This window comes from Nyctereutes procyonoides, unplaced genomic scaffold (assembly GCF_905146905.1).
Source record: "Nyctereutes procyonoides isolate TBG_1078 unplaced genomic scaffold, NYPRO_anot_genome, whole genome shotgun sequence".
NCBI lineage: Eukaryota > Metazoa > Chordata > Mammalia > Carnivora > Canidae > Nyctereutes > Nyctereutes procyonoides.
The window spans coordinates 32,068,996-32,091,516 of record NW_026575140.1 but is presented as its reverse complement, the minus strand read 5'-3'; the positions used below and the strand labels follow the sequence as shown (position 1 = coordinate 32,091,516).

General features: G+C 60.4%; 2 protein-coding genes across 2 annotated transcripts in view; one reads left to right on the top strand and one right to left on the bottom strand.

The window, feature by feature from the left end:
* The first annotated feature begins 650 nt into the window (after positions 1-650).
* PRXL2B (peroxiredoxin like 2B) lies at positions 651-4,910 on the top strand. Its single transcript, XM_055306844.1, has 7 exons — positions 651-741; positions 927-1,131; positions 1,688-1,739; positions 3,673-3,736; positions 3,832-3,907; positions 4,196-4,314; positions 4,759-4,910. Exons 1-7 carry the CDS (start codon positions 679-681, stop codon positions 4,783-4,785), a joined length of 606 nt encoding a protein of 201 aa, XP_055162819.1. The 5' UTR covers positions 651-678; the 3' UTR covers positions 4,786-4,910.
* A 1,190-nt stretch (positions 4,911-6,100) lies between these two features.
* MMEL1 (membrane metalloendopeptidase like 1) overlaps positions 6,101-22,521 on the bottom strand; it is a 32,896-nt gene continuing 16,475 nt past the window's right edge. Inside the window, exons 2-23 of the mRNA XM_055306800.1 lie at positions 22,076-22,153; positions 21,311-21,370; positions 20,209-20,370; positions 19,875-19,955; positions 19,135-19,230; positions 18,668-18,786; positions 18,039-18,104; positions 16,526-16,660; positions 16,347-16,436; positions 13,056-13,192; positions 12,596-12,689; positions 11,174-11,302; positions 10,568-10,666; positions 10,026-10,109; positions 9,580-9,683; positions 9,272-9,330; positions 8,746-8,865; positions 7,723-7,856; positions 7,538-7,603; positions 6,881-6,976; positions 6,442-6,518; positions 6,101-6,357 (exon numbers count right to left, since the gene is read on the bottom strand). Of these exons, the coding sequence (XP_055162775.1) occupies positions 6,258-6,357; positions 6,442-6,518; positions 6,881-6,976; positions 7,538-7,603; positions 7,723-7,856; positions 8,746-8,865; positions 9,272-9,330; positions 9,580-9,683; positions 10,026-10,109; positions 10,568-10,666; positions 11,174-11,302; positions 12,596-12,689; positions 13,056-13,192; positions 16,347-16,436; positions 16,526-16,660; positions 18,039-18,104; positions 18,668-18,786; positions 19,135-19,230; positions 19,875-19,955; positions 20,209-20,370; positions 21,311-21,370; positions 22,076-22,153 (2,186 nt within the window). The 3' untranslated portion in view covers positions 6,101-6,257. The remainder of the gene's footprint in view (positions 6,358-6,441; positions 6,519-6,880; positions 6,977-7,537; positions 7,604-7,722; positions 7,857-8,745; positions 8,866-9,271; positions 9,331-9,579; positions 9,684-10,025; positions 10,110-10,567; positions 10,667-11,173; positions 11,303-12,595; positions 12,690-13,055; positions 13,193-16,346; positions 16,437-16,525; positions 16,661-18,038; positions 18,105-18,667; positions 18,787-19,134; positions 19,231-19,874; positions 19,956-20,208; positions 20,371-21,310; positions 21,371-22,075; positions 22,154-22,521) is intronic.

The following is a 22,521-nucleotide window of genomic DNA, read 5'->3' as shown; positions in this document are numbered from 1 at the left end:
CTCGCAAGAAATTGTCAGTATTTTATGATTAAGGCCAAGGCGCATATGTAATTTGAAAAAGGATGCATTCGTAGGGATTTTAAAGCTGAAGTAAGAGCAGGGGTCAAGGCTAAGCTCTGCTAAGGCCTGGTGCTCCTCAGCCTGTAGGGCGGCCGCGGGTGGGGGCGGGGGCAGAGCCGCGATCCCGCGCTCACTCGCCAACCTTCACTCTGCCCCGCAAAGCGCGCACCACCCGGCCCCTGCACCCCGGCCCCCAGCCCCACGCCCTCTGCCCCGGGCCCCCTGCACCCCGACTCCCGACCCCTCGCCACCGCCCCCTGCACCCAGACCCCCGGGCCCGGCCCCTGCACCCCGGTCTCCGGCCCCGCCCACTGCACCCCGGCCCCGGGCCCGGCCCCTGCACCCTACCCGTTGTTCTGCTCGGCACCTGCACCCCCACGCGGGGCAGCTCTGTGCGCAGGCGCACACGTGCCTCCAGCACCAGCGCAGTGATGTCATCCTGATGTCATCCGCGGATGTGCTTATGCAAAACAGGTGCGAGGCGCGGGCCGGGTCGCCGCCCTGGTAGGGGCGGTCCGGGGCGGGGCCGGCACCGAGGCCCGCCTAGGGTGGCAGGGGCGGGGTGGGGCGGGCGAGCAGGGCCGGGAGCCGGGAGCGGGAGCCTGGAGGCAGGAGGACATGAGCACTGTGGACCTTGCCCGCGTGGGCGCGTGTGTCCTGAAGCACGCGGTGACCGGCGAGGTGAGGCCGACCAGCGCAGGACGGTGGGTGGGCTCCTGCACCTGCCCGTGCACCCTGGCGTTGGCATCCCCGGCCGGCCTGGGTGGGGGGGGTGCCCGGGAGGGTGGTGGCGCTGGGGGCCGCACAGCCCCGGGCGCGGACCGGCGTGGGCGGTGGTCCAGGGCGCCCCTCCGCACCCCGTGCAGGCCGTGGAGCTGCGGACTCTGTGGCTGGAACAGGCGTGCGTGGTGGCCGGCCTGCGGCGCTTCGGCTGCTCAGTGTGTCGCTGGATCGCCCGGGACCTCAGCAGCCTCAGGGGGCTCCTGGACCAGCACGGCGTGCGCCTGGTGGGCGTGGGCCCCGAGGTCCTGGGCCTGCAGGAGTTCCTGGACGGTGGCTACTTCGCAGGAGGTGCCCGGCGTCCCCCCTCTCCTCTCACTGTAACCCGCCAGCCACCCTGAGACCCTGGGCCAAGCTGGGCGCATCCACCATCCCCTCCTTGCCCCACCCTGACCCTTCCCTCTCTGGATCTCCAGTCATCTCTCCTGGGGTCTCCACCTGTTGCCCTCAGTGCATTCTGCCAGCCAGGATGTCGCTCCCATGTGCAGGTGGCAGGACCCAGGGGTGATGCTGGCCTCCCATCAGCACCACAGGTCTTGCCCAGGGGCCTGGAGGAGTAGCTGGGACAAGATTGCAACTTGCCCCCACACTCCCACTGTGCTAGCCCCTCTCCCCGGTACCCAGAAGAGGCCCTCACAGACCCCTGGGCCCAGTGGCAGAGTCCAGGGGAGTCCCACTGCTCCCTTTCCCTGTTACCTCTGGGCCTCCATCCCCCCAACAGTGGGCACACTCTGTTCTCTCCTCCTTGTCCTGTGGGGTGGCAAACAAGGGGAGACGGGGCTGGATGCAGGAGGGGGGGCCAGGGGAGGATGGGCCTGAGGACACACTCATGGCCTTTGCTTCCTAGAGCTTTACCTGGATGAGAGCAAGCAGTTCTACAGGGAGCTGGGCTTCAAGCGGTGAGCGTGGGGGCGTCTGCTGCTTCTTCCTCCTGTCCCTGCTGCCTCTTCCTGGGCACAGGCTCTGCCCGTATCCACTGCCCAGCCATCCCTTTGCAGGGCTCTCTCCCAGGTGCTGTCTGTTACGACTGTGGGTTAGCCTTCTCGCCCAAGACCTACCCCCAGCAGGCTGTGGAGGGGCCCGGAGCCTAGTGCCCCAGTCACGGGCCATAGCGCCCCATCTGGAGCCTGTATGGTACATCGGCTTGCTGCCTGGCCTGAGTAAGGTGCCAGCTGAGCCAAATCCCTGGCTCACCCAGCCTGGGGTCCAGTCCACACACCCCAAATCTTCTGTGGGGCCCAGGTCTACTGGAGCCCAAACTGGAGCCAGGCTGGGAGCTTCGAGCACGGCGCAGCCGCAGAGCAGCCGTGTCCCCAGTGGCCCTGGATGGGCCACCTAACCTCTCTCTTCCCTGCCCCTGGAGCCCCGAGGCTCGGCCTGCCCACAGCAAGCACCCCGTAGACAGGACAGTTACAGCCTGTTCCCATGTGGACATGGGGTGTCACCCCTTCCTTCCCTGCCTGGCTCCAGCTTCCAGAAAGTACTCTGGGGACGTCCGTGGCCTGAGGGTGAGGGACAGAGATGGGAGGGGAGCAGCCCCCCCCCCAGCCTGGCGGGCCCCCAGGCCACACAGTAGAGGGAAGGTCCCCTGGAGGGTCCCGGCAGGACCTGCAGGTGACATAGAGCTGCCCCCCGGAAGTGCTGCTGGATGAATGAGCCGGTGGGGCCTGAGGCACATCTCAGGCCCGGGAGTGTCCATTATAGCAACGTGGCCGCACAACCACCGCTGGACTCCCCCGTTCAGTGATTTCTCTGTAAAATGGTTTCCAGTGACCGTGTGGAATGAGAAAGGGCCAGCAGTCCTTTGTGTTGCTCATGCCAAGTAGGGCACACCGTGGTGCCCGTGCAGGGTGGGGGCATCCCCGGGGCTTGCGGGGGCCTCGTGGGGGCTCCCAAGGCCCTGGGTCCCACCTGCCCCCTCCCTGCCTGGGAGGCTGGGCTGGTCGTCCTGGGGGACAGTGGTCAGGGGTGGACCTCGCTTCTGAGCCCTGGGAGGCTTTGGCCCACAGGTCTGGGGGCAGTCCCCACTTCAGCCCCAGGACTTCATCCCTGCCTGCATCCTTCCCTGGCACCCGGGCTGTCCCCCTCAGTGTCCCCTGGCAATGGGATTAGGTAGTGACCCCAGGGTACTGGTGCCAAGGTCAGGACAGGGAAGGGGCTCCAGGTCAACCTGGGCTGGGCAACCAGCTCTACAGGAACCTCGGGTGGGGGGTGCTGAGGGACAGGGGAGAGGCCAGGAGAACTTGCTCAGCCAGCACTGTGGGCTCCCTCAGTGAGGCAGGAGGAACTGTGCCCCCCACTCCCACCCCCACCCCCACTGAGGTCCCACCTCCTGCCTCTGCATCCCCCTCCCCTTGCCTTGCACTTCTGCATCTGGTTACCTCCTGCCCTCTGCACAGCCTGCCCTGCAGCCCTCTCCCCACAGCCAGTGTCGGCTCCTGGCCCCAGGCAGGGCAGCTGGGCCACAGCAAAGGCAGTTTATTTTGGAGACTGAGCTGAGGACAAGCTCTAGAACAATAAGCCTCCTCATTGAGCCATGGACAGTTTCTTTCCCTTTCCATTTAGAGAAGTCAGGTCCTGGGCTGAGTGCAAGCTCAACCTGCTGGCAGGGGTCCAGTGCACATTCCCCAGTCCTCTGCTGGGGAGAAGTTGCTGGCTGGGCTGGGCTGGTTGCTGGCTTGGTTGCCTGGTGGCCTCTGAGTCCCTGCTGAGAGGAGGCAAAGCCTGCTTGTGTGGACTGCTCTGCACATCCTGTGGAGGCTGGGAGCAGGCGAAGGGGCTATGTCTTCACAGAAAAGCCAGAGCCTGGCCAAGACAGCTGTGTCTTCGCAGGTACAACAGCTTGAGCATCTTGCCGGCTGCCCTGGGAAAGCCTGTGCGCGATGTGGCCCTCAAGGTTGGTGATGGCCAACGCTGGGTGAGACCTGGGGCAGGGGTGGGGGCGGTGGGCTTCTCTCTAGGGTTGACCTGGACCTGCCTTCTTCCCTCTAGGCCAAAGCTGTTGGCATCCACGGGAACCTGTCTGGGGACCTGCTGCAGAGTGGGGGGCTACTGGTGGTTACCAAAGGTGGGCTGGGGAAGGGACATCAGGGGCCAGTGCCTGGTTGCTTGGGGTGCCAAGGTCACATCCGCAGGTGGGGAGGTCTTGCTGAACTTGGTGGTGTGCTCTGACCCTCTCCTCCTCAAGTGATTTGTTGGTCTTTCAAGTCTTCTCTGTGGGGTGGCCCAGTTCTTGGTGTTGGCTTAGCTGGGTGGGGTCACTGGTCTGAGTAGTCAGGTGGAGTCATAGACCACCAGGGCTGTCCCCCTCCTCCCAGCATGCAGGGGTACCCTAACCACCTCCCCGCTGCTGTAGGTGGTGACAAAGTGTTGCTACACTTCGTCCAGAAGTCGCCAGGCGACTATGTCCCTCGGGAGAGCATCTTGCAGGCCCTGGGCATCTCAGCGGAAGGCTGTGCCAGTGAGTTGCCCCAGGTGAGCTTGGGCCTGGGGAGGACACTGCCTGCTAAGAACTGCCCACTGGGCACACCCCACCTCCCTGGGCTGAGTGCTAGGGGTGGACGGGTGTCAGGCTGGACCTTGCAGGCGTTAGGGGATTTTTGTGTTCATGGCAGCCCAGGATGTCACTGTCATCCCAGTGTATAGAGGGACAATGGGCTGAGAGCCGTGGGGAACCGGGGCAGGGTGGCTAGTTGGGTTGGCACAGCAGGGCCCTCCTCAGAGGGCAGAAGGGCCACCTGTCCTCTCAGCCTTGGGAGGGCCAGCATGACCAGGTGACCAGAGCTAGCATTGGTGTGGTCATGGTGCTGCCCTCCTGTGACTGAATGGAGGGTAGTGTCCAGCATTTGGGACCCAGGCCTCTGGTGGGTGGGAGCAGCTGCCCTTGAGTGTGGCCGGCCTGATGGGGCCTCTGCACAGTGTGATGGACAGGTGTGCACAAGGTGAGCCCCCTGAGGTGTCTGAGGATCTGGAAGGCATCTGCTGCCCCAGGCCTGCTGGGAGTTGGCTGTGAAGAATCTCTCCGGAATCTCTGGACTGGAGCATGAAGCTCTGCTGAGTCCCGGGGTGGCACTGAGCATTAAACTATGTTTCTTCATTGGCTCTGAGTTCTGTGTCTTCGGCCACCCCATCTCTGTTACTGTTGTTTTCCCCCTGACCAGCTGGGCAGTTAGGGGTCTGCAGGCTGCCCTGGGGGGGGGGGGTAGGGGAGTGCTGGAAATGTGCCTGCCACCTCCCTGGTGACCTCAGGCCTGTGGCACAGGAGTCAGGGGTCTGAGGGTGGGATTGGGAACTCCCCAGGTGATAGCCCAGCATGGAAGGGTCAGGCTCAGTGCTCCTGTCCACTGGGCTTCCAGGGAGGAGATGGTCTCCATCCAGCTGCTGGAGCAAGGTAGACAGTGGGACTCGGGGAGAGGAAGGACCTTCACAGAGGACATTTGTCATTTGTACTCTGCTGGCGGTGGTGACTGGCCCCAGGAGTCTTGGCCCAGCTGGTTCATCCAGCTGCCCTAGTACTGTTCCTTGGGGGTGCAGCAAGGATGTGGAACCTAATGTGTCCAGAGTGGAAACCTGCCCCACCCCTCATCAGGGGCTCCCCAGTCTGGGTGGGTTCAGATGACTGTTGCAGCACCTCCCCTGTCTCCCCCCTCTCCCATCTGGGCTGGTGACCACAGCGGCCTCCTAGCTGGCCCCCCAGCTTCCTCCCTGCATTCAGTCCTTCCTTCAGGGGTCATTTAAAAACTCAGGGCAGGTGACAATGTCCCTTTGCAGTTTAACTCCTCCCCTGGCCCCAGTTACGTAAAACCCAAAGTCTAAATTCTGAGCTATGGCTCCCTAGTCCCCTTGGCCCACCTCACCACCTCAGCCAGCTCCTGAGTCAGTGGCCCCTCCTCTCACCTGAATGGGTGGTCCCAGAGGACCAGTATCTGGGGGCATCCTGGTCACTGCAGTGCCCCCAGCACTGAGACCCTGGAGTCATGCATCAAGAGTGGACCTCCCTCTACAGAGTGCCCTGCTGTTTCCCCACCTGGCTGCTGTTTTGCCCAAGGCCACCAGCAGCCAGTGGGCAGAGCCAGCGCTGACTGCCCTGGGCACGGCCACCCCCTGCCCCTGGGGCCCCTCCTAAACAGACAAGGCCACTGACTTCTTTGAAGCGTTTACTTAGCTCAAGTCTGAAGCTTGTGGACAGCTGACAAGGACACTTTGGAGAGTGGGTGCAGACAGTTAAACATGTCTACAGGGCTGGGGCGCCAAGGGCACCAGGTGGCCCCGCTCAACCGGGGTGCCGCGGCTGCACTCCAGGCGGTGCGGGGTGGGATGCGTGCTGGCCTGGCCCGCTGCTCCAGCTGCACGCAGAAGGGACGCCTGGCCTCCTGCGGCCGGTGCGCGTGGACCATGGCAGAGTGGCTTGCCCGTGGCTACCAGACGCGGCATCGCTGGTGCGGGTGCATTGGGCTGCCCTGGGCACAGTGGAAGGCCTCCGAGAAGGCCGCCAGGTTCTGCAGCGAGCCCAGCACCCTGCGGGTGACCGGGACCCTGAGTCAGCTTGCTGGGCATGGGGTGGGGTAGGGGCTTGCCCATGGGGAGGCAGGGGCCACTTGCCTGTATTTCAGGGGGCTATGGACGTCAGTCTTGATGGACTGTATGGCAAACTCAGGCCGGTAGGACCCACACCACACCTGTGGGCACACGAGGAGCATGGCTGCAGGACTGGGGGAGGGGCGGGCCTAGGGAATGGGACAGAGGAATAAGGGGGGCCCGGAGGGGACCCAGGTAGGGGTGGGGTGGCCCTGGGGTGGCAGGGACGGGTGTGTGGTCTCATTTCTTTCTAGGCACAAGGGAGTCAGGTCTGTCCCAGGCTGCCCCTTCTCGGGCAGGGGAGGCAGGCTCCAGCTCCAGCTGAACCCTCCCCTGACTCCGTTCCCACCCCCTGCCATCCTTTCTCTCTAGGAAGCTTTCCAGGCCAGTAAGTTCTGGTTTGCACACTGGAGGCTCCAGGGACGTGAGTAGAGGCAGGTGGGGTGGGACCTCTGGCTCCTACCTGGGCATAGTTGATAAAGAACAGCTGGTTGTAGGTCAGTCCCAGCCCTGGCAGCTGCTGGTCCTTGCCGCCTTCTGCCATCCACTTGAGGTAAGCCTGCAGGTGCCAAACAGGTGCTGGGCAAAGGCCTGGCCTCGCTCCCAGGGCCACGCCAGCCCACAGGGACTCCATGGTCCTCAGGACTGGGAGAGTGGAAGTCTGGCTCCCAGCCTACTCCTGGTAGAGGTCCTGCCTCTGTGGCCTCAGGCCCTTTGAGCATTGCAGGGCTGGTCCCCCCTACCTCAATCGCCCAGTGGTCATCTCAGTGCCCCGCTGGCTGGGCTGGGTTGGGGCTCCCTGCTCAGACAGACTGCTGCACAGCGCCCGCCTGCAAGGAGCTCCTGGGGCCGGGGCCTGAGGCTACGGGTGTCGGGGCACCGCTGAGGCCGGTGGGTACATTGCGAATGTCACTGTCTCCCTTAGAGATAGACAGTGGCTCCCCCAGAGGTGGGAGGCTCAACTAAGGTCAGGATTAAGTGTGGGCAAGGATGGCAGTGTGCACCCACCTGCAGCCACACCGGCTCCCCCAGGGCCCTGCTGCCCCTGGGACACACGGAGAAGGGTTCCAGGGTATGCCTCGTTGCAGTGCCTGTCCTAGGGGCCCCTGCCTAGACCCACCTTGTATGCCTGCCGCACCCCTCCGTTGTCGGCGATGTTTTCCCCGAGTGTGCTGAACCCGTTCACCTGCACACAGGACCTGGGATGGCTGGGCAGCCCGGGGCTCCCCACCCCCGACCGCGTCCAGGAGTGGGGGAAGGCCAGGGCTGGGGGAGCGGGTCCCCGGAGGCGGCAGGGGCACTCACGTTTTGGTTGTCCGCCAGGTCCCAGGAGTAGTTCCCGTACTGGTGGACCATGCACTCCGACTGCTCCTGGAAGTGCTGGGCCGAGAAATTGCTCCACCAATCCAGCATGTTCCCATCCTTGTCAAAGTTACGGCCTGGGCAGGCACAGGTGGGCTGCCCACTCGGCCTCCCGCCTGCCACAGCCAGCCTCCCGTGCCCCCCCAGAAGCCAATATCTAGAGCTCTCATGGGAGCAGGGAGTGTGGGCCCTGAAGGGTGTCACTGCTTGATGGACTGGCACGATGTTGGAGGGCTGCTGGGAGGGGGGCTTCGGTGGTCTAGCAGCACCCCCGAGGGGAGGGTCCAGGGTTTCCAGGTTCAGAACCCCCAAGGTGCAGTGGTGTAATGACCCTTGGGGTGATGTCCAGACCCTCTGAACCCCAGGTAAGGGGGGCACACGAGGCTGCCCTCAGAAGGTCCCAGTGGTCAAGTCCTGTAGGAAAGCAGGCTCCCTGGGTTGCAGCTGGAGCCCTGGGCATAGTCATAGGCCACTAGGACCCGGCAGGGGTCCCCACCCCATAGGTGGAGGTGGGAATGTCAGGTCAGCACATCTCTGGACTGGAGAAGATGTGCTGGCTGCCCCAGAATGACACCAGGTCAGGCTCCAGGCCAGGTCCTGGAGCTTCAGAGGTACACGGGATATAGGGTCACTGTGTCCATGTCACAGGCTCAGGAAGGAATGGCCAGCAAATGGCGCACTCGAGCCCTTGCGTCCTCTCTTCCATGGCTCTACCTAGAGCAAGAGGCCTGTCTGGGGCCACGCCAGCCCTTCAGAGCTGCTCTGCCACCATAGGTTCCCTGGGCACCTGGCAAATCCTTCCCATGCCTGGGCCTCCATATCCCTACCTGCATCATGAAGGGGTTGGATGGACAGCCCCATAGCCCCTATCCCTCTGTCCCCTGTTGGGACCAGCACTCAGTGGAGAGGGGAGTGTGGGCATGTGACCTGCCGGCCTCATGCTGACCCTTCATAGGGCTTCCCTACCATTGTCGTCAAAGCCGTGGGTGATCTCATGCCCAATCACCATCCCAATGCCCCCGAAGTTCAAGGCCTGAGGCTGATGTTTGCTGAAGAATGGAGGCTGTAGGATCCCAGCAGGGAACACTGCTCGGGGGACATGGGACATGGTGGGGATGGGCTGTGAGTGAGTGTCCAGGGAGGCAGGGCTCTGACCAACCCCCCTCAAGTTCAAGGCCTGAGGCTGATGTTTGCTGAAGAAAGGAGGCTGTAGGATCCCAGTGGGAACACTGTTCAGGGGACATGGGACACTGTGGGGATGGCAGGGCTCTGACTCCCCCCCACCTCCCCCACCCCCTTCCAGCTGAGATGCGCAAGGCCAGGCCCAGCAGATCCAAGCTCTTCCCACCATCCTCTGCTGCCTCTGGGACAGGAGTCCACAGCTCCCAGAGCAGAGGACTGGCCCCACAGGTGGGGTGACGGAAGAGGCCCCCAGGAGGAAGGGGTGGGGGCTGCTGGGGGCTGGGGTCAGTCACAGAGAGGGTGAACGTACCTATTTGGTTTCGGTTCGGGGAGTAGAATGCATTAACCACGGCCGCCCCAATGATCCAGCTGTGATGAACGGGCAGGTCACCCAAGCCCGTGCCTGGGAGTCCTCCGTCCTGGCCCCCTGCTGGCTGAACGCGGCTCCCCTGCTTGGGGCCCCTGTCCCAGTGGCCATGCCATGAGACCTGTGCTGCCCACAGCCGGGCAAGGTCTGGGCAGTCCCCTGACCCTGAGCCCGAAAGTGGAAGGCACGGCGCGGCTCTGAGTCCGGCCCGGTGCCCAGCCCACTGGCTCCCACCTGCCGTCCCCACTCACAGGTTCTGGTCTACTTTCTCCCGCAGCTTCTTGAGGCTCCGCTGGGCGCCAGCCTTGAGGTTCTGGAGACCGTTTTCAAAGTACTGGTCCTCCGAGAAGTTCAGCTATGAGAGAGGGGTGGTCACTGCCGGGGGTGCAGGCAGGGCAGGGCCTTGGGACTGACCAGGCTGTCTTGCACAAGGCCAGGGGTTCTGGGTGAAGATGGGGGGGTGGGGGTGTCAATGCTGGCTCTGGGCATTTTTGCAACTCCCTCCCTCCCAACAGTAGCTTCCCCTCAGTAACAGGCAACTCAGGAGCCGCCACCCTCTGCTGCAAGGTGGCCGTATCAGTGACAGTGCCCCAGAATTGCAGGCTGATGGTTCCCAGGGCTGGCTCAGGGGCAGGGCGGGCTGGGGTAAGGGAATAGGTGAGGCTTTTGAGGGCCCCTGGCTGGGGATGGGGCGCACATTGGAGTACTCCTCGTCCAGGTGCTTGTTTCTTTCCTCCAGAATGTAGTCTGGGTACCCAATCTGCTCGCGGATGTTCATGGCCTAGGGAGGACATGGGGGCCAGTCTGTGCCTGCCCCACCACGGGAGTCCTGGCTCTGCCCCTCACTTCACTGCCATGTGGGTAAGGCGCTCAGGGACTTGGCCCCTCCTTGCAGGTTGGGGGTGAGGGGGACAGATGTGGACCAGCTCAGCCGGAGGCCGAACGTGCGCCTGACAGCCAGCCAGGGGTCTGATGGGGCAAGGGCTGGGCAGAGCGGCTCAGCTTCCATTTGTCATGCTGGCCAAGAGGGGCTATTGCTCTGAGGCTATGGCCACCCCCCACCCCTTCCCAGGGGTGCTGGCGGGTCTCCCAGACTTGGCTTCTGGTCCCACTTCTGCCCACAGCCCCTTTCTGAGCAAGCTACACCCAGCCTCGGCGGCTTCATCTCTGTGCCCCCATGCTGGGGCTGCCTTCTCCCAGCAGGAAGCCCTGACCTCAGGGCTCCGGCCACCCGCCCACCTTCTCCTGGGCCTTCTTCTTGGACTCCTCGTCCATCCAGCCCAGCTCATCCAGGGTCTCCACGAATACCGCCCGTACCTTGTCGATGAGCTCTCTGACCTGGGGGGAGTGCATGGCCCCTGTCCTGCATGACCAGCTCCGGGGTCGCTGCAGGGGTCTGGTCCAAAGCCCCGTCCCTGCTGTGGTGTTGGGGTTGGGGATGAGGAATGATCCCCACTGATACAGGGGTCCTGCCTGCTGGGCTTCCTCCTGGGTGGGCCTAGATCCTGACCACCCCTAGACTCATAGCCTATGTGACCTGTCCCTTTTCCCAGACAGGCCTGTAGGGTTGGAGGTGGGGCCTCTGGCCTCCCCATGTGATGGGGCACTGGGCAAATGTGTGCTCCCCAGAACTGCTGAGCACACACATGCTGTTGGGGGGCCCTGGGGGTTCCTACATGGGAAGCTGGGAGTCACCATGTGGGGTGTGGGGATGCATGCAGTAACCCCACCCCCACCCCCGCGTCCCACCACTGTAGGCCAGCGTCCCTGCGGGGAGGATGCACCTGGCCCTGGGCCATGGACCATGGGCAGGGGTGTGGAGCAGTCCCAGTGCCGAGCACCCACCGCGTCCTTGCTGTCTCCAGGGAAGGCCTCCCTGACGTAGAGGGAGCCCACAGCGCTCTCCATGTTGCTGTTGACGTAGCTAACACACTCTCGCCAGCGCACCTCTTCCACGGTTGTGCCGTACAGCGCCTGTGGCGGCCGGTCAGCCATTCATTCATTCACTCATTGCTGCATTTCCCAACATCTGCTTCCCTGTCCTCAGCCTCAGGGCGCCCAGGAGCCAGTGGGTGGTGGTGCACAGATTACCTCAGACTGCCCTCTGAATGCCAGCCATGGGTGTGGGCAGGACCGAGAGTACAGGTAGGATGGTTGTGGGGAGGGCTCCCAACACAGGCTCCGGGTTGGGCCTTTACCCCAGGGCAGTGGTAGGGCCCTTTTCAGTGACAAGTGCCTCCTTGGCCCCTGTTCTTGCCACCCTGGCATGACTGTCCAGCCGGATTCTGACCTTCAGGACTCCAGCCCCATCCCATAGCACAGGCTGGAGTTGACTCTGGAGGCCCTGGGGGCCATGTCCAGCTTAGCTGCAGCCACCAGTTCTCTGGGCCCCAATTTTCCCATCACCAAGGTGGAGATGCTTGGTTAGTAGTGTCTCCAACCCTACATCCCAAACCGGGGGTCCTGACTGGCCCCAAGCTGCTCTGCCACATTTTCCTGATGTGGTGGAGGACTCCTGCCTGTCCCATTTCTCTAGTGAAGAAGCACAAAGTCTCCCTGACTCCCTCACCACTCATCCCCTATATTTGTCCCTCAACTCTCCGCTGTAGGCATCTCTTTCTGCTGCCAATGCCCTGGTCCAACCGGTCACCCCATCTGGATGATGGCACTTGTCTCCACTCTGATTCCACGTCCCACTGATCATTGTCCCAGAACCACCCTCCAGATCACATGGCTTCCCAGGGGGTCCCCTGCTTCTGTCCTGATTGCACCCTACCCCCAGAGCAACCAGAGTGACCACACAAGCAGGACACCAGACTGTGGCTCCTGCTCTTAACACCCCAGTGGCTTTCACGGCACGTGGAATCTGTGCTCTGCTAAGTCCCGTGATTCCTGGCCCCCATCTCTCTCCCTGAGATCAGCTCTTTCCTCCCATTATGTGGCTCTGGGGTGGCCTTGCCTTGGGAATCTGCCCCCAGCCTCTTTGTGTCTTGGCCATTCTTGCCTCAAGGTCTCCAATGTCACCTTCGCAGAGAGAGGCTCTCCCTGTCCTGTCCCTTCCTCTTATGTCATACTTGTTGCTTTTGAAAGAGCAGATCTCCAGTTTGCCAACTGCCCCAAGAGGGCAGGTACCTTGTTAGTCTCTTTCATGGCTCTGACCCCAGTGTGAACCTTGGTCTTTGGCTCATAGTAAGTGCTCAGTGCCAAAGTCCTAGGCAAACAAATGACAGGGCAGGACAGGAGCAGCCTCTGTGTGGTCTCACTCACCTTGCGGTAGTTTGCCCGTGCATCCTTGAATCGCTGGCTCAGGCTACTAATGCGGTCCAGCACCAGGCGCCAGACCAGGTAGTTCTGCATGGTCCTGTGGGCAGGAGGCAGAGGTTGGGGTATAGAACAGGTGAGTGGTATGTACCCAGAGAGGTGATTTGGCTTATGGGTCCTTGGTCGACAGGTTCTATGCCAAGCAGGGAGCTCACTGCAAGCAAGGTGGTGGAGAAAGCCTCTAGGACAACCCCCAGATACAGCCTCTCTGTTCCTGGATGCTGGACACCTCAAGGAGGGTTCACATATCTCACTAAGGCTCTGTTGGCCACTAACATTTACCTGCTCATGCCCTTCATCCCAGAGTAAATGCTCCTGGGGTCTTTTCCAGTGAGGAGAAGCTGCAGGGGTGGGGATGGGGGTGGCAGGGATGCTGAAGCCTCTGGGGACCCTCCCTGGGCCTCACCTGGCTGAGTAGACATCGATGATTTCTTCAAGGTTCTGAAGGTAGGGGATGCCATAGACCACCACTTCTTCATCTGGCAACAGTTTGATTTTGACAGAGGACAGCACAGATTGTATGAAGAGGGTCCAGTTAAACCCCTGGGAAGGAGGGTGTGGGGAGAAAGAGGGAGAGACAGAGAGGTAGACATAGCTCCTAGGTATCTAAGAAACCAAGCTCCCACCAAAGAATATCCAGAGACTAAGAGAGAAGACACAGATGATCAGAATCAGGGAAAGGGTGAGTGACATTAGCCTACAGATGACAAATATTATGCCAATGTATTTAAAGACTTCAGTGTGGTGGAAAAATTCTTGAAAAAAAATGCAACTTAGAAGAATGACCAAAGAAGAGCAAATACAGTCTTATAGATAATAAAGATAATAAAATTATCTTTAATTTGAATTATTCCCACGTAGAAATTTCCAGACCCATCTGGTGATTCCAGTGGATGCTGACATTTAAGGAAGACATACTGCCAACCTACTCAAATTTCCCAGAGAAAAGAGAAAACTCTTCTCAATTGGATTTATGAGGCAAGAATAACTTTAATACCCAAATAAGGATATTACAAGGAAGAAGGTACATCACAGCCAACTTAGATTTATTCAAGGAATTCAAGTTTGATGTAACATTTGAAAATTGAGTCCTATAATTCACCATGATAACTGGATAAAGCAGGAAAATCACATCCTAATTTTAATGGTTGCAGAAAGAAAGACATTAAATAAATTTTGCCATCTGTTCATGATAAAAACGCTTAGCAAACTAGAAAATAGGAGGTAAATTCAATAATCTGATGAAGGGAATTTGCATACAACAGCAGCAACAACAGAAACAAACATGTCCACAGAAAACATAAAGACGGTGAAATGTTGCAGGCTTATAGAAACAAGCTGTCTACTATTCTGATGTTAGCACTGTGTTGAGTGTCCCTGCCAGTCCAGTAGGACAAGTAAGTGAAATAAAATCAGTAAGGGTTGGAAAGGGAAGAAATAAAACCCATTGCTCACAAAGGACATGATTTCATGTGCATAAAATCTGAAAGGACCTATAGATAACCTATCAGAACTAATATGTGCACTGAGTAAAATAGCTGTATATGAGGTCAGAATCTATGCTAGCAACAAAGAACATGAAGATACACTATGAAATGGGGCCCTTCATATCAATATAAAACAAAACCAAACGGCTAAGAATAAATCTAGTGGAAGATATATAAAGCATCTTAAGGGGACGTTTCATACATTGCTGTTGGGGACAGCAACTCTACAATGATTCAGAGGAAAAGGTTTGGTGTTATCTGTTAAAGTTGAACGTATGTGTGTTCTGTGACCTGGCCATCTCATTCCTAGGTGGATACCCAACAGCAGTGCACCTCAAAAGACATGCACAAGAATGAGCATAGCCACATTATTCAGAAGATTCCAGACGTGGAATCTGGATCTGACCCAGAGGCCTAACAAGAGTACGGCAGGGGCATAACTGTTGCATGTTCTCAGAGTGGATTGTACAGCAGTCAGGAGTGAAAGCTTGCACGATGCCCAGCGAGACGGGGTATAATGACGGTGAGATGTAGTCTCACCTACAAAACATAGAACAAGAGAAGCCTTGTGCAAGTGAGCGAACTGTCTGGTTCTGATGTTGTGTCTTGTGGTGGGAGAAGTCAGGGTGGTGGCTGCTTCAGGGGAGGGCAGGGGAAGAGCCCCAAGGAGGGGTGTCCATCGTGGCTCAGGTGCTGATCTGAGTACGGGCTGTGTGCACATGCTCATGCGGAGGCAAGTCTAAGCACTGTAAAAGCATTATGCACCAGACGCCCCAAAGCCTGGCTTCCGGGCCATTCCCGGGGCTGCTTCTGCACCATCTCTGTGGTTTGGCACGCGCAGGCCATCGGAGTGCTCTTTCTTCACTTTACATGTTTAGCACATCTATAGATCCTGTGGCTCTACCTTCCAAATAGATCCAGAGGCTACCCCTCTCTCCATGTCTGCTAACACTTGTCCTCAGCTGCCACCATTTCCTGCCTGGGCCATGCTGCAGCCTGGACCTCAGTGTGAGCCAAGTCTATGCCCCAAGCCCCTCCACGCAGCATCAAGGCCAGTGCCCTGGAGTTCAGCCCCGCCCCCCTTCGCCTCCTGGGCCTCATCTGCCCTCCAGCTGCCTTGCAGCTCCTGCCTCAGGACCTTGGCCTCTGCTGCCCCTCTGTTTGGGCTGCTTGCCCCAGACGGCCTCTCCTCCAAGACTTCTCCTGCACCTCAGCTTCGCGGTGGGCCACTCCTGGCTGCCATGGTCCCACCCTCTCCCAGCTTTCTGACACATTCCGCAGGTCCCGCTCTTTCTCACTCCTGGCCCGTATGGCAGCACAGACGCAAGGTGGGAGGTGCCTGCTTCGGTCACAGATGCAGCCAGTGCCAGGGCAGGGCCTGGCCCCTAACATGCCTGCTGCAGGATGGGTCAGTTGTTGGGCTGTGTCGAGGTGGGGGCCACAGTGGGCCACCACTGGGAGCCAGTGCCAAGGAAGAGGGCAGGATCCAGGGACCACAGAGCCTTCTGGAATACTGAGTGCTGTGCACCCTGGGCAAGAGTCTCCCTGAGTTTTCCTGTTTTGTTCTATGGCTCTGGACACTTGCATTTTCTGGTCAGGAGTTAGGAGCTTTAGCTTCTATCCCTACCCCTCCCCTTCACCTTCTGACTTTGGCTCTGTCCTTGCCTACCTGCTCTGCCTTTTGATTTGGACCTTGGTTGTAAAGCTGGTGTGGCTAGACCGCATTTCTGCCCCTCATGCAGGGAGGCTCTTGGAGGAGTCAGATACTTAAGAAGTCAGCTCGCTGAGTTTGGGGGTAGAGGGTGCTCACCCTCCATTCTTTGTTGCTAGGAGGGTCCTCTCTTTGGTCCAGGCTACTCCTTCTCTGCCCCCAGACCCTGAGCATAAGTCCTGGCCAGCAGGAAGGGAGGGCCTGAGGGTCTGGTGGTGTGGAGTAGCCTTGAGTCTGGGGTGGGCAGATCCGGGGGGCAGACTTGGGGACAGAGTGCCCTGGCGGGGGGGTCTCTCTGGCTCTGGGTAATCAGCAACCCCTCCTGGATAGTTTCCTGCTCAGAACAGTGGGGTCATTGCTACAGCCATCTCACAGATGGGATCCAGTTGGCAGCTGCTGCCCCAGTGTGAGTGTGTGCTTGTATGCTTGTGCAGGTGCACGCCTAGGTATACCCCTGAGGCTTGACAGAGGCAGGGCCATGTGGGGGGTGAGGACTTACCTTCAGGCTAAACTTGCTCTGGAGTTCCTTCAGGCCCATCCTATGATATAGGGCAGTGACATCGTGCCTCTCCTCCTGGGGGGCCGTGGCCTGCACAGGGGAGAGGGCAGGTGGTCATACTGGGTAAGGAGCAGCCGGGGCCCAGGGTCCCTGCTCCCACACTTGGGCCATGGCCTCACATTTGCCAGCCGCGTCTCCAGCTCCAGCACCTGCACCATGTCCTCCTGCACCAGGTAGCTGTTCTCTGGGAGGTTCATGTCTGCCCGCAGCATCATGGCCACTGACATCATGAACTGCAGGTAGGCTTCCCGCACCTGCACCAAAGGAGGCAGAACAGAGTCTGGCGGCCTCGGCCACCTTGGCCCTATGGAGCTCTCTGTGGGGTGGGGGTGGGTGTATGACATGAAGCAGCCCACCAGGATGCTCACGGGGCCAGTCTCAGCTAGCAGGTGATGGCAGGGCCCAGGGAGCCCCGGGATGGGGCCCTCCAGACTGTCTGTACCCTCCCAGGCTGGGGCCTCAGCTGCCGCTCGCACTCCTGGACAAGCCTGCATGGGAGCCAGAGCTCTGGGCAGAGGAGGCTTGCTTCCTCCAACCTTCCCTGTGTGTTTGGCTATAGGTGAAGCCATGCCCAACAGCTCAGAGCTGCACTCCCCGCTCCATTGCTTCCAGGCACTTCACCCCATGCACCTGGGCTCCTGCAGGACCAGAGGCCTATTCTGCTGTCTGTGTGGTCTTGGATAAAGTGCTGGGCGCACACAGGTGTGTGTAAAGGTCCAGGGCTGGTCTGGGGCTGTCGGGTGCACTGCCCCAGTCAGGCTTGCCTCAGCCTGAGGCTCAGGAAGTGGGTCTCAACAATGTACACCCCTCCTGGACTTGCTTTCCCCATGCCCCATCCTGGGGGGGGCTCCCTCATGGCAGGCAGGAGCCACGGGGGCCACCTCCTCCAGCATCAGGCAGGCAGACACTTGGGGCTGGGCTGGCCTGTAGTTGCCTGGTCTGGTCCATTGCTGCCCGGCATGAGACTGCCCAGATGCTGCATCCCTGCCACTGCCTGGTTTGGTTTTCTCAGTTCTACTACCCCACCCTGGGACTCCTTCCATCAGCCACACTGGCTTTTCTCCTGTCTGGACCCATTCTTCACAGCCTAGCTCATAGCCTGCCTCCACCAGGAGGCCCACTGCACTGCTTCCTCACAGTGGGTCATTTCACAGCTTCCATCTGTCACAGACTGCTCCACAGCTCTTCCTCCTACTTGGCTTGCCCCTGCTTGGCTCCTTGTCTCTCTCCTCCCTGGGTGCAGGAGCAGGATGGTTAAGAGAGCAATCTCTGGGCTCAGGTGGTCTGTGCTTGGATCTTAGCAGGCCCTACGTGGCAGCCCTGCACTGCAGGGCGGGGATGCAGGGTATGGCCCTCGGGACTACAGGCAGAGCTGAGCCTGACCCCACATGTGGCACGGGGTATCTGGGGACAGTCCCTTTCGTGATGTCAAAGGCCATGCTAAGCTTGTCAGCAGCCTCGGAGCCCCCTGTCCATGCTCTCAGAGGCTAGCTGTGGGCCACAAGGGTCAAGGGGTCGCCAGGGGAAAGGATCACGGGGGGGGGGGCGGCGGGGCCCACAAGCGACAAGTGAGAAAGGCCGGGCTGAGGGGCAGGCAGGAAAGCATTGGGGCCAGGGACCAGCCTGACTTACCTTCTGGTTGCTGCCCTCGTTGAAATAGTACTCTCTGGATGGCATGCCCAAGGTGGGCTGGTCTATCTGGAGACACAGAGGGTGTGAACCCCGGGCAAGGAGCCGAGGCCCCACAGCCTGGCTGAGGAGGACAGCAGCTCTCTCCATTCCCCGTAAACTGTGCCCAGTGGAAACACGGGATCCTCTGGGAAGGGGGACGCACCACTGTGTGCAGGCCCTGGCTCCCCCACCCAGCCCTGCTCTGTGACAGGCGGAGGGCTGTGGGGGCTCACCTGAGGGGGTGCTGGGCTACCTGCACAGCCTCATGGCACCCTTGCCGTCCCAGAAAGATGTGGCCTAGCCATGGCCAGTGGCAGCTTTCTGAGGCCAGTATTCCTGCCCTGGTGCCAAAGGCCCAGCCAGACGGTCCTGAGGAAGCGGCTTGGCCCACAGGCCAGCTCCCCTGACCTGACCCGTTTCGTCGGGTGGCAGGTGTCTGTGAGCAGGTCACAGGAGCAGGGCCCTGGGAACACCCCTAGAGCTCCTCCAACCCCCCAACCCCAGCCATGGCCGGCCCTCCACTGCCCTGCGAGCACCCCCAGCGGGGCACGAGGGACCCAGCCTAACTCGGACCCCGGTGCCCCTCGTACGTAGATGATATGCCGGCTAGAATTCTGGTCATCGTTCCAGATGAAGAGGTCAATGAGGACACGCCTGTTGAACTGTGTGTTCATCAAGGCCAGCTGCTGCTCCAGCTCCCACTTGGGGCCTGGGGAGTCAGTGCCTCGGGCTGGAGAGCAACCAGGCCCTCGTCTGAGAGTCCATCCCAGTCTCCAGAACCCAGAATGCGAGAGGCATCGGGGCCCCCGCCAGGCTCATGGTGGCAAGCATGCTTGGGGGTCCCTGGGAACAGTCCACCTGGGGCACCTGGCAGCCTCTCCCCCACCTGGGGGGTCTGGAAGGGTTACCCTCTGTAGCAGTGGGGCATCCAGCCATGGGAGCCCACTGGCAGCTGGTACACGCTTGCCAGCATGAGCCTCCAAGGGCTTGGCTACAAGGAACCTCGGGGGTGTCCACCTGTCTGCAAGGTGAGGCAGCCACCAGGCCCTGGCCTTACCTACGCTCTGGTTCCACTTATCCATGGTCACTGGCCAGCCTCCCATCACGTCCAGGATGTTTAGCAGGGGCTGTGAGTCTCGTTTCTCTATCACGCCTGAGAGGAAAGGAGGGGTCACTCACCCAGATGCCCAGTGGGGGTGGCATCCACCTTCCCACAGACCTGCAGGGACACTGCAAGCCCGACCCCATCAGACGGTGCAGCTGTGACAGGGTCTGGGGTGGGTGGAAGCAGATGGGCTGGCAGGTCACAGAGTGTGGGAGGGGGCCAGTAGGCCAGCCTGGGGGGCCCTGTGGCTTGGGAGTGCTCCCTGGGGTGCCCAGTGGGTGTTGTGGGCAGGGGACGGGGTAGAGGAGCTCCATCCGGCATGGGGCTGACCGAGCCCTCTGGAAGAATGGGAACAGCTCCTCCAGGGCAGCGATGCTTCCATACTTCAGCAGGGAGTTTTGGAACTTCAGTCAAAAATAAGGTGAAGGGGTGGAGGGGGAGACAGGGGCTGCGAGGTGGGATCCTCACTGTTTTCCTCCTGCTTGGATACTGTGGCCCACGGCTGGGGTCAGTGTGTCAATAGGATGACAGGGAGCCAGCAGTAAGTCTGAGTCCTCAGGGGAGGCTGCACCCAGTGGTCAGGTGGGAGCACAGCCCCTCTGGCCTGATTCCTGAGTGGCATCCACTGCTTTGTGCTGTGCTGCAGGGGCTGTGGGTCCTGGAGCTGCCCTCCCCACCCCCACTCCACTCACTCTCGTTCATGCAGGAGCGGTACAGCATCTTGGCCTTCTGCACAGCCGGCCTGTCCTGGGCGGTGGCATTCTCTAGCACCCCTGTGGGCAGAGGGGAAGCTGGATGGAGGCCCGAGGCAGCTGCTGGGAGAGCCAGGTCAAAGCACCCAGCACCGCCCCCCACAACATTCAGCAAGAGGTGGTCCCTCTTCCCCGGCTGGGCACTGTGCCCACTGGATCAGGGCGGGCCCAGCAGCCCGGCCCCACTGGCCCTACTGGCCTCATGGCCACCCCTGAGCCAGGCAGGTACTTGGCCTAATCCCACCTCCACCCCCAAGGTCGCAGCTGCTCTCACCTTTGAGGATCACCTCCAGCTCGTCTCGGAGGATGTCAAAGACGCTGTATCGGGAGTTGGTCTCGGGGATCACGTGGCGCCGCAGCCAGCCTCCGCATGCGTACTGGTAGAAGTCCTCACAGGGCTCCCTGGATGGGTCCATGTTCTGGAGGATCCTGGAGGCTGCTCGTGGGGACGGGTGGAGAGGGAGGGGGGCACCCGGTTATGGGCAGCTGATGGACTATTAGATTTTCCGTCACAGCTGTGTGCCCTTGGGAGTGTTAATCACCCTCTCTGAGCCTCAGGGAGGTCAGAGGCAAGGGTGCAAGTTCTAGGGCTATGACTCATTAGCCGCATGACCTGGAATCCCGTGACTGTCCTGCCCTTCACTTCCACATTTGCAAACCTGGGACGCCAGCAGTCTGGAGGCAGGCAATGACCAGGACTGCCCTGCTCCCAGAGCCCACTCACTGTGGGGTGGAGGGCGGTTCTTATCCTCCACTCAGGGTTTGTCTGCAGTTAGAGAGGATGGCTTTGCCCCCAGCACCCCAAGTGTGCAGGGTCAGTGGGGTCTAGGGTTCCCACTGAGGACTCTCAGCCACGGTGGATGCCCCCCCCACCTTCCAAGCTGGGACCCTCCTTCGTTTCTGTCCCACTTGGCTGCGGCCTGGCAGGAAGCACCAGCATGGAGTGCCCGTCCATGCCTGTTTGCACCCCCAATGTGGGCAGAAAAAAAATCTCATTTCTTAGTTTTCACTGTTGGTCCTTCATTCTTTTAGTCTGCAAATAGCAGCACATGGACTCCAATTTTATGACAAATTCGTGGGAGGATGCTCGTATGTTCATGTGACTTTTCTGTAACTGTAGGAAGGAGACCCTGTAGCGGATTACCATCCTTCTCCTCACAGGGACCTCCACCGGGGCAGGGTGGCTGCCTGGGGGGCACACCAGCTTTCCTCACCCACTGCAGAGACCCCACCTGCAGGCAGGGTTAGGATCTGCCCACCATTCCCCATGCCACATCTTGAAGTGGCTCCCTTTGAGGGTGGGGGGCCCTGCGCTAGCATCCCGGGAGCCTTCCCCTCCCTGGCAGGGCTGCAGAAGTGTGGGGAAGGGGGCTTACCCGCTATCACACAGCCAGGGGTGGTGCAGATTTCGCCCATCTCCTTGGGCTCTTGGATGGCTGTAGGCAAGACATGGTGTGAGCCAGTGGCGAGGTGGAGTAGGATGGGGTGCAGCGGGGGAGTCGTCTGGGGTAGGCAGGGCCAGGCCTCAAACCCCTAGCCCCGGGGAGGTGGTGGGAAGTCCAGCCTGGGGCCCTGAAGGCACGTCCTCCCCAGGAGACCCAGGATTGGGGCCTTATGTAAGGGTGAGCCTCACGCTGGCTTAACCCTGCTGTGACCTGGGAGTCTCCTTACACCCTCTGCCTCCACTGACTCCCATAGCTGCCCTAGGTCCCCAAGACTGAAGCTGGCCATTCTACTGTCCTGCCTACTGCCAGCCAGCTCTCGCCCCTGCCACCTCCTCCAGGCAGCCTGCCTGTGCTGCTCACCTCTGCACACTGTGCCCCCCACCCCAACCCTCCTACCTGGAACTAGCTGGTTGTATAAATGTGCACCTGCCTGGTCTCAGGGACAGTGCCTCCAGCCTGGAGTGTAGGATCACTCATGCTTGTATCCCAAAGGTGTCCCAGGGAACATCCTGCTTCTAGCAGGTGCTCATGGCTGTATCCCTGCCACTGTGCTGTCTTTCTATGGGACTCTGGGTACCTGGGGCAGGGTTCCATTACCTAGCTTCACACCCTGGGCTGCCCTGAATCACCCAGCCCACAGGGGGCCCAGTTCCAGCCCACTGCTTGGGCTTGTTTTGAGAGGGAAGGCAAAGCTACCTCGGGGTTTTCGTTTTACAATGGTCTTCTCTTCCTTTGAGAAGCAAAGCCGGCTAGGAAAGAGTGTCAGCTGCTTCCCTGGGGAGAAACACAGCACTCAGCTCTCTGCCTCCAGCCCCCTCCTGGGGCACCTTGGGGCTCGCTGGGGACAACCCTGACATTTTCCTGCAGGGTCGGGGTCCAGGGCACTCTGGGGGCTGCCTGCCTCCTGTAGCCAGGCCTGGTCATCAGGATCACCCAGCAGAACTTCTCTCTTGCCCACCCCACCACTCTCTGCCCTACCCCCATCTTCCAGGGCCCAGAGGATTCCTGAGAGGGACCTCCTTCCCTTCTGACCTCCTCTTTGATCTAAGGGTCATGGGCCACACCCATGCAAGGTGGGCAGCTCCTGACCTCCTACCAAGGCAGGAACAATAGGCTCATTTAAGAGGAGAGGATGTCACTTT

Coding starts and splice junctions, on each gene's coding strand:
- PRXL2B (XM_055306844.1), top strand. CDS start 679: ATGAGCACTGTGGACCTTGCCCGCGTGGGCGCGTGTGTCCTGAAGCAC. Junction 742..926: donor AGCACGCGGTGACCGGCGAG/GTGAGGCCGACC, acceptor CACCCCGTGCAG/GCCGTGGAGCTGCGGACTCT. Junction 3,908..4,195: donor GCTACTGGTGGTTACCAAAG/GTGGGCTGGGGA, acceptor CCGCTGCTGTAG/GTGGTGACAAAGTGTTGCTA.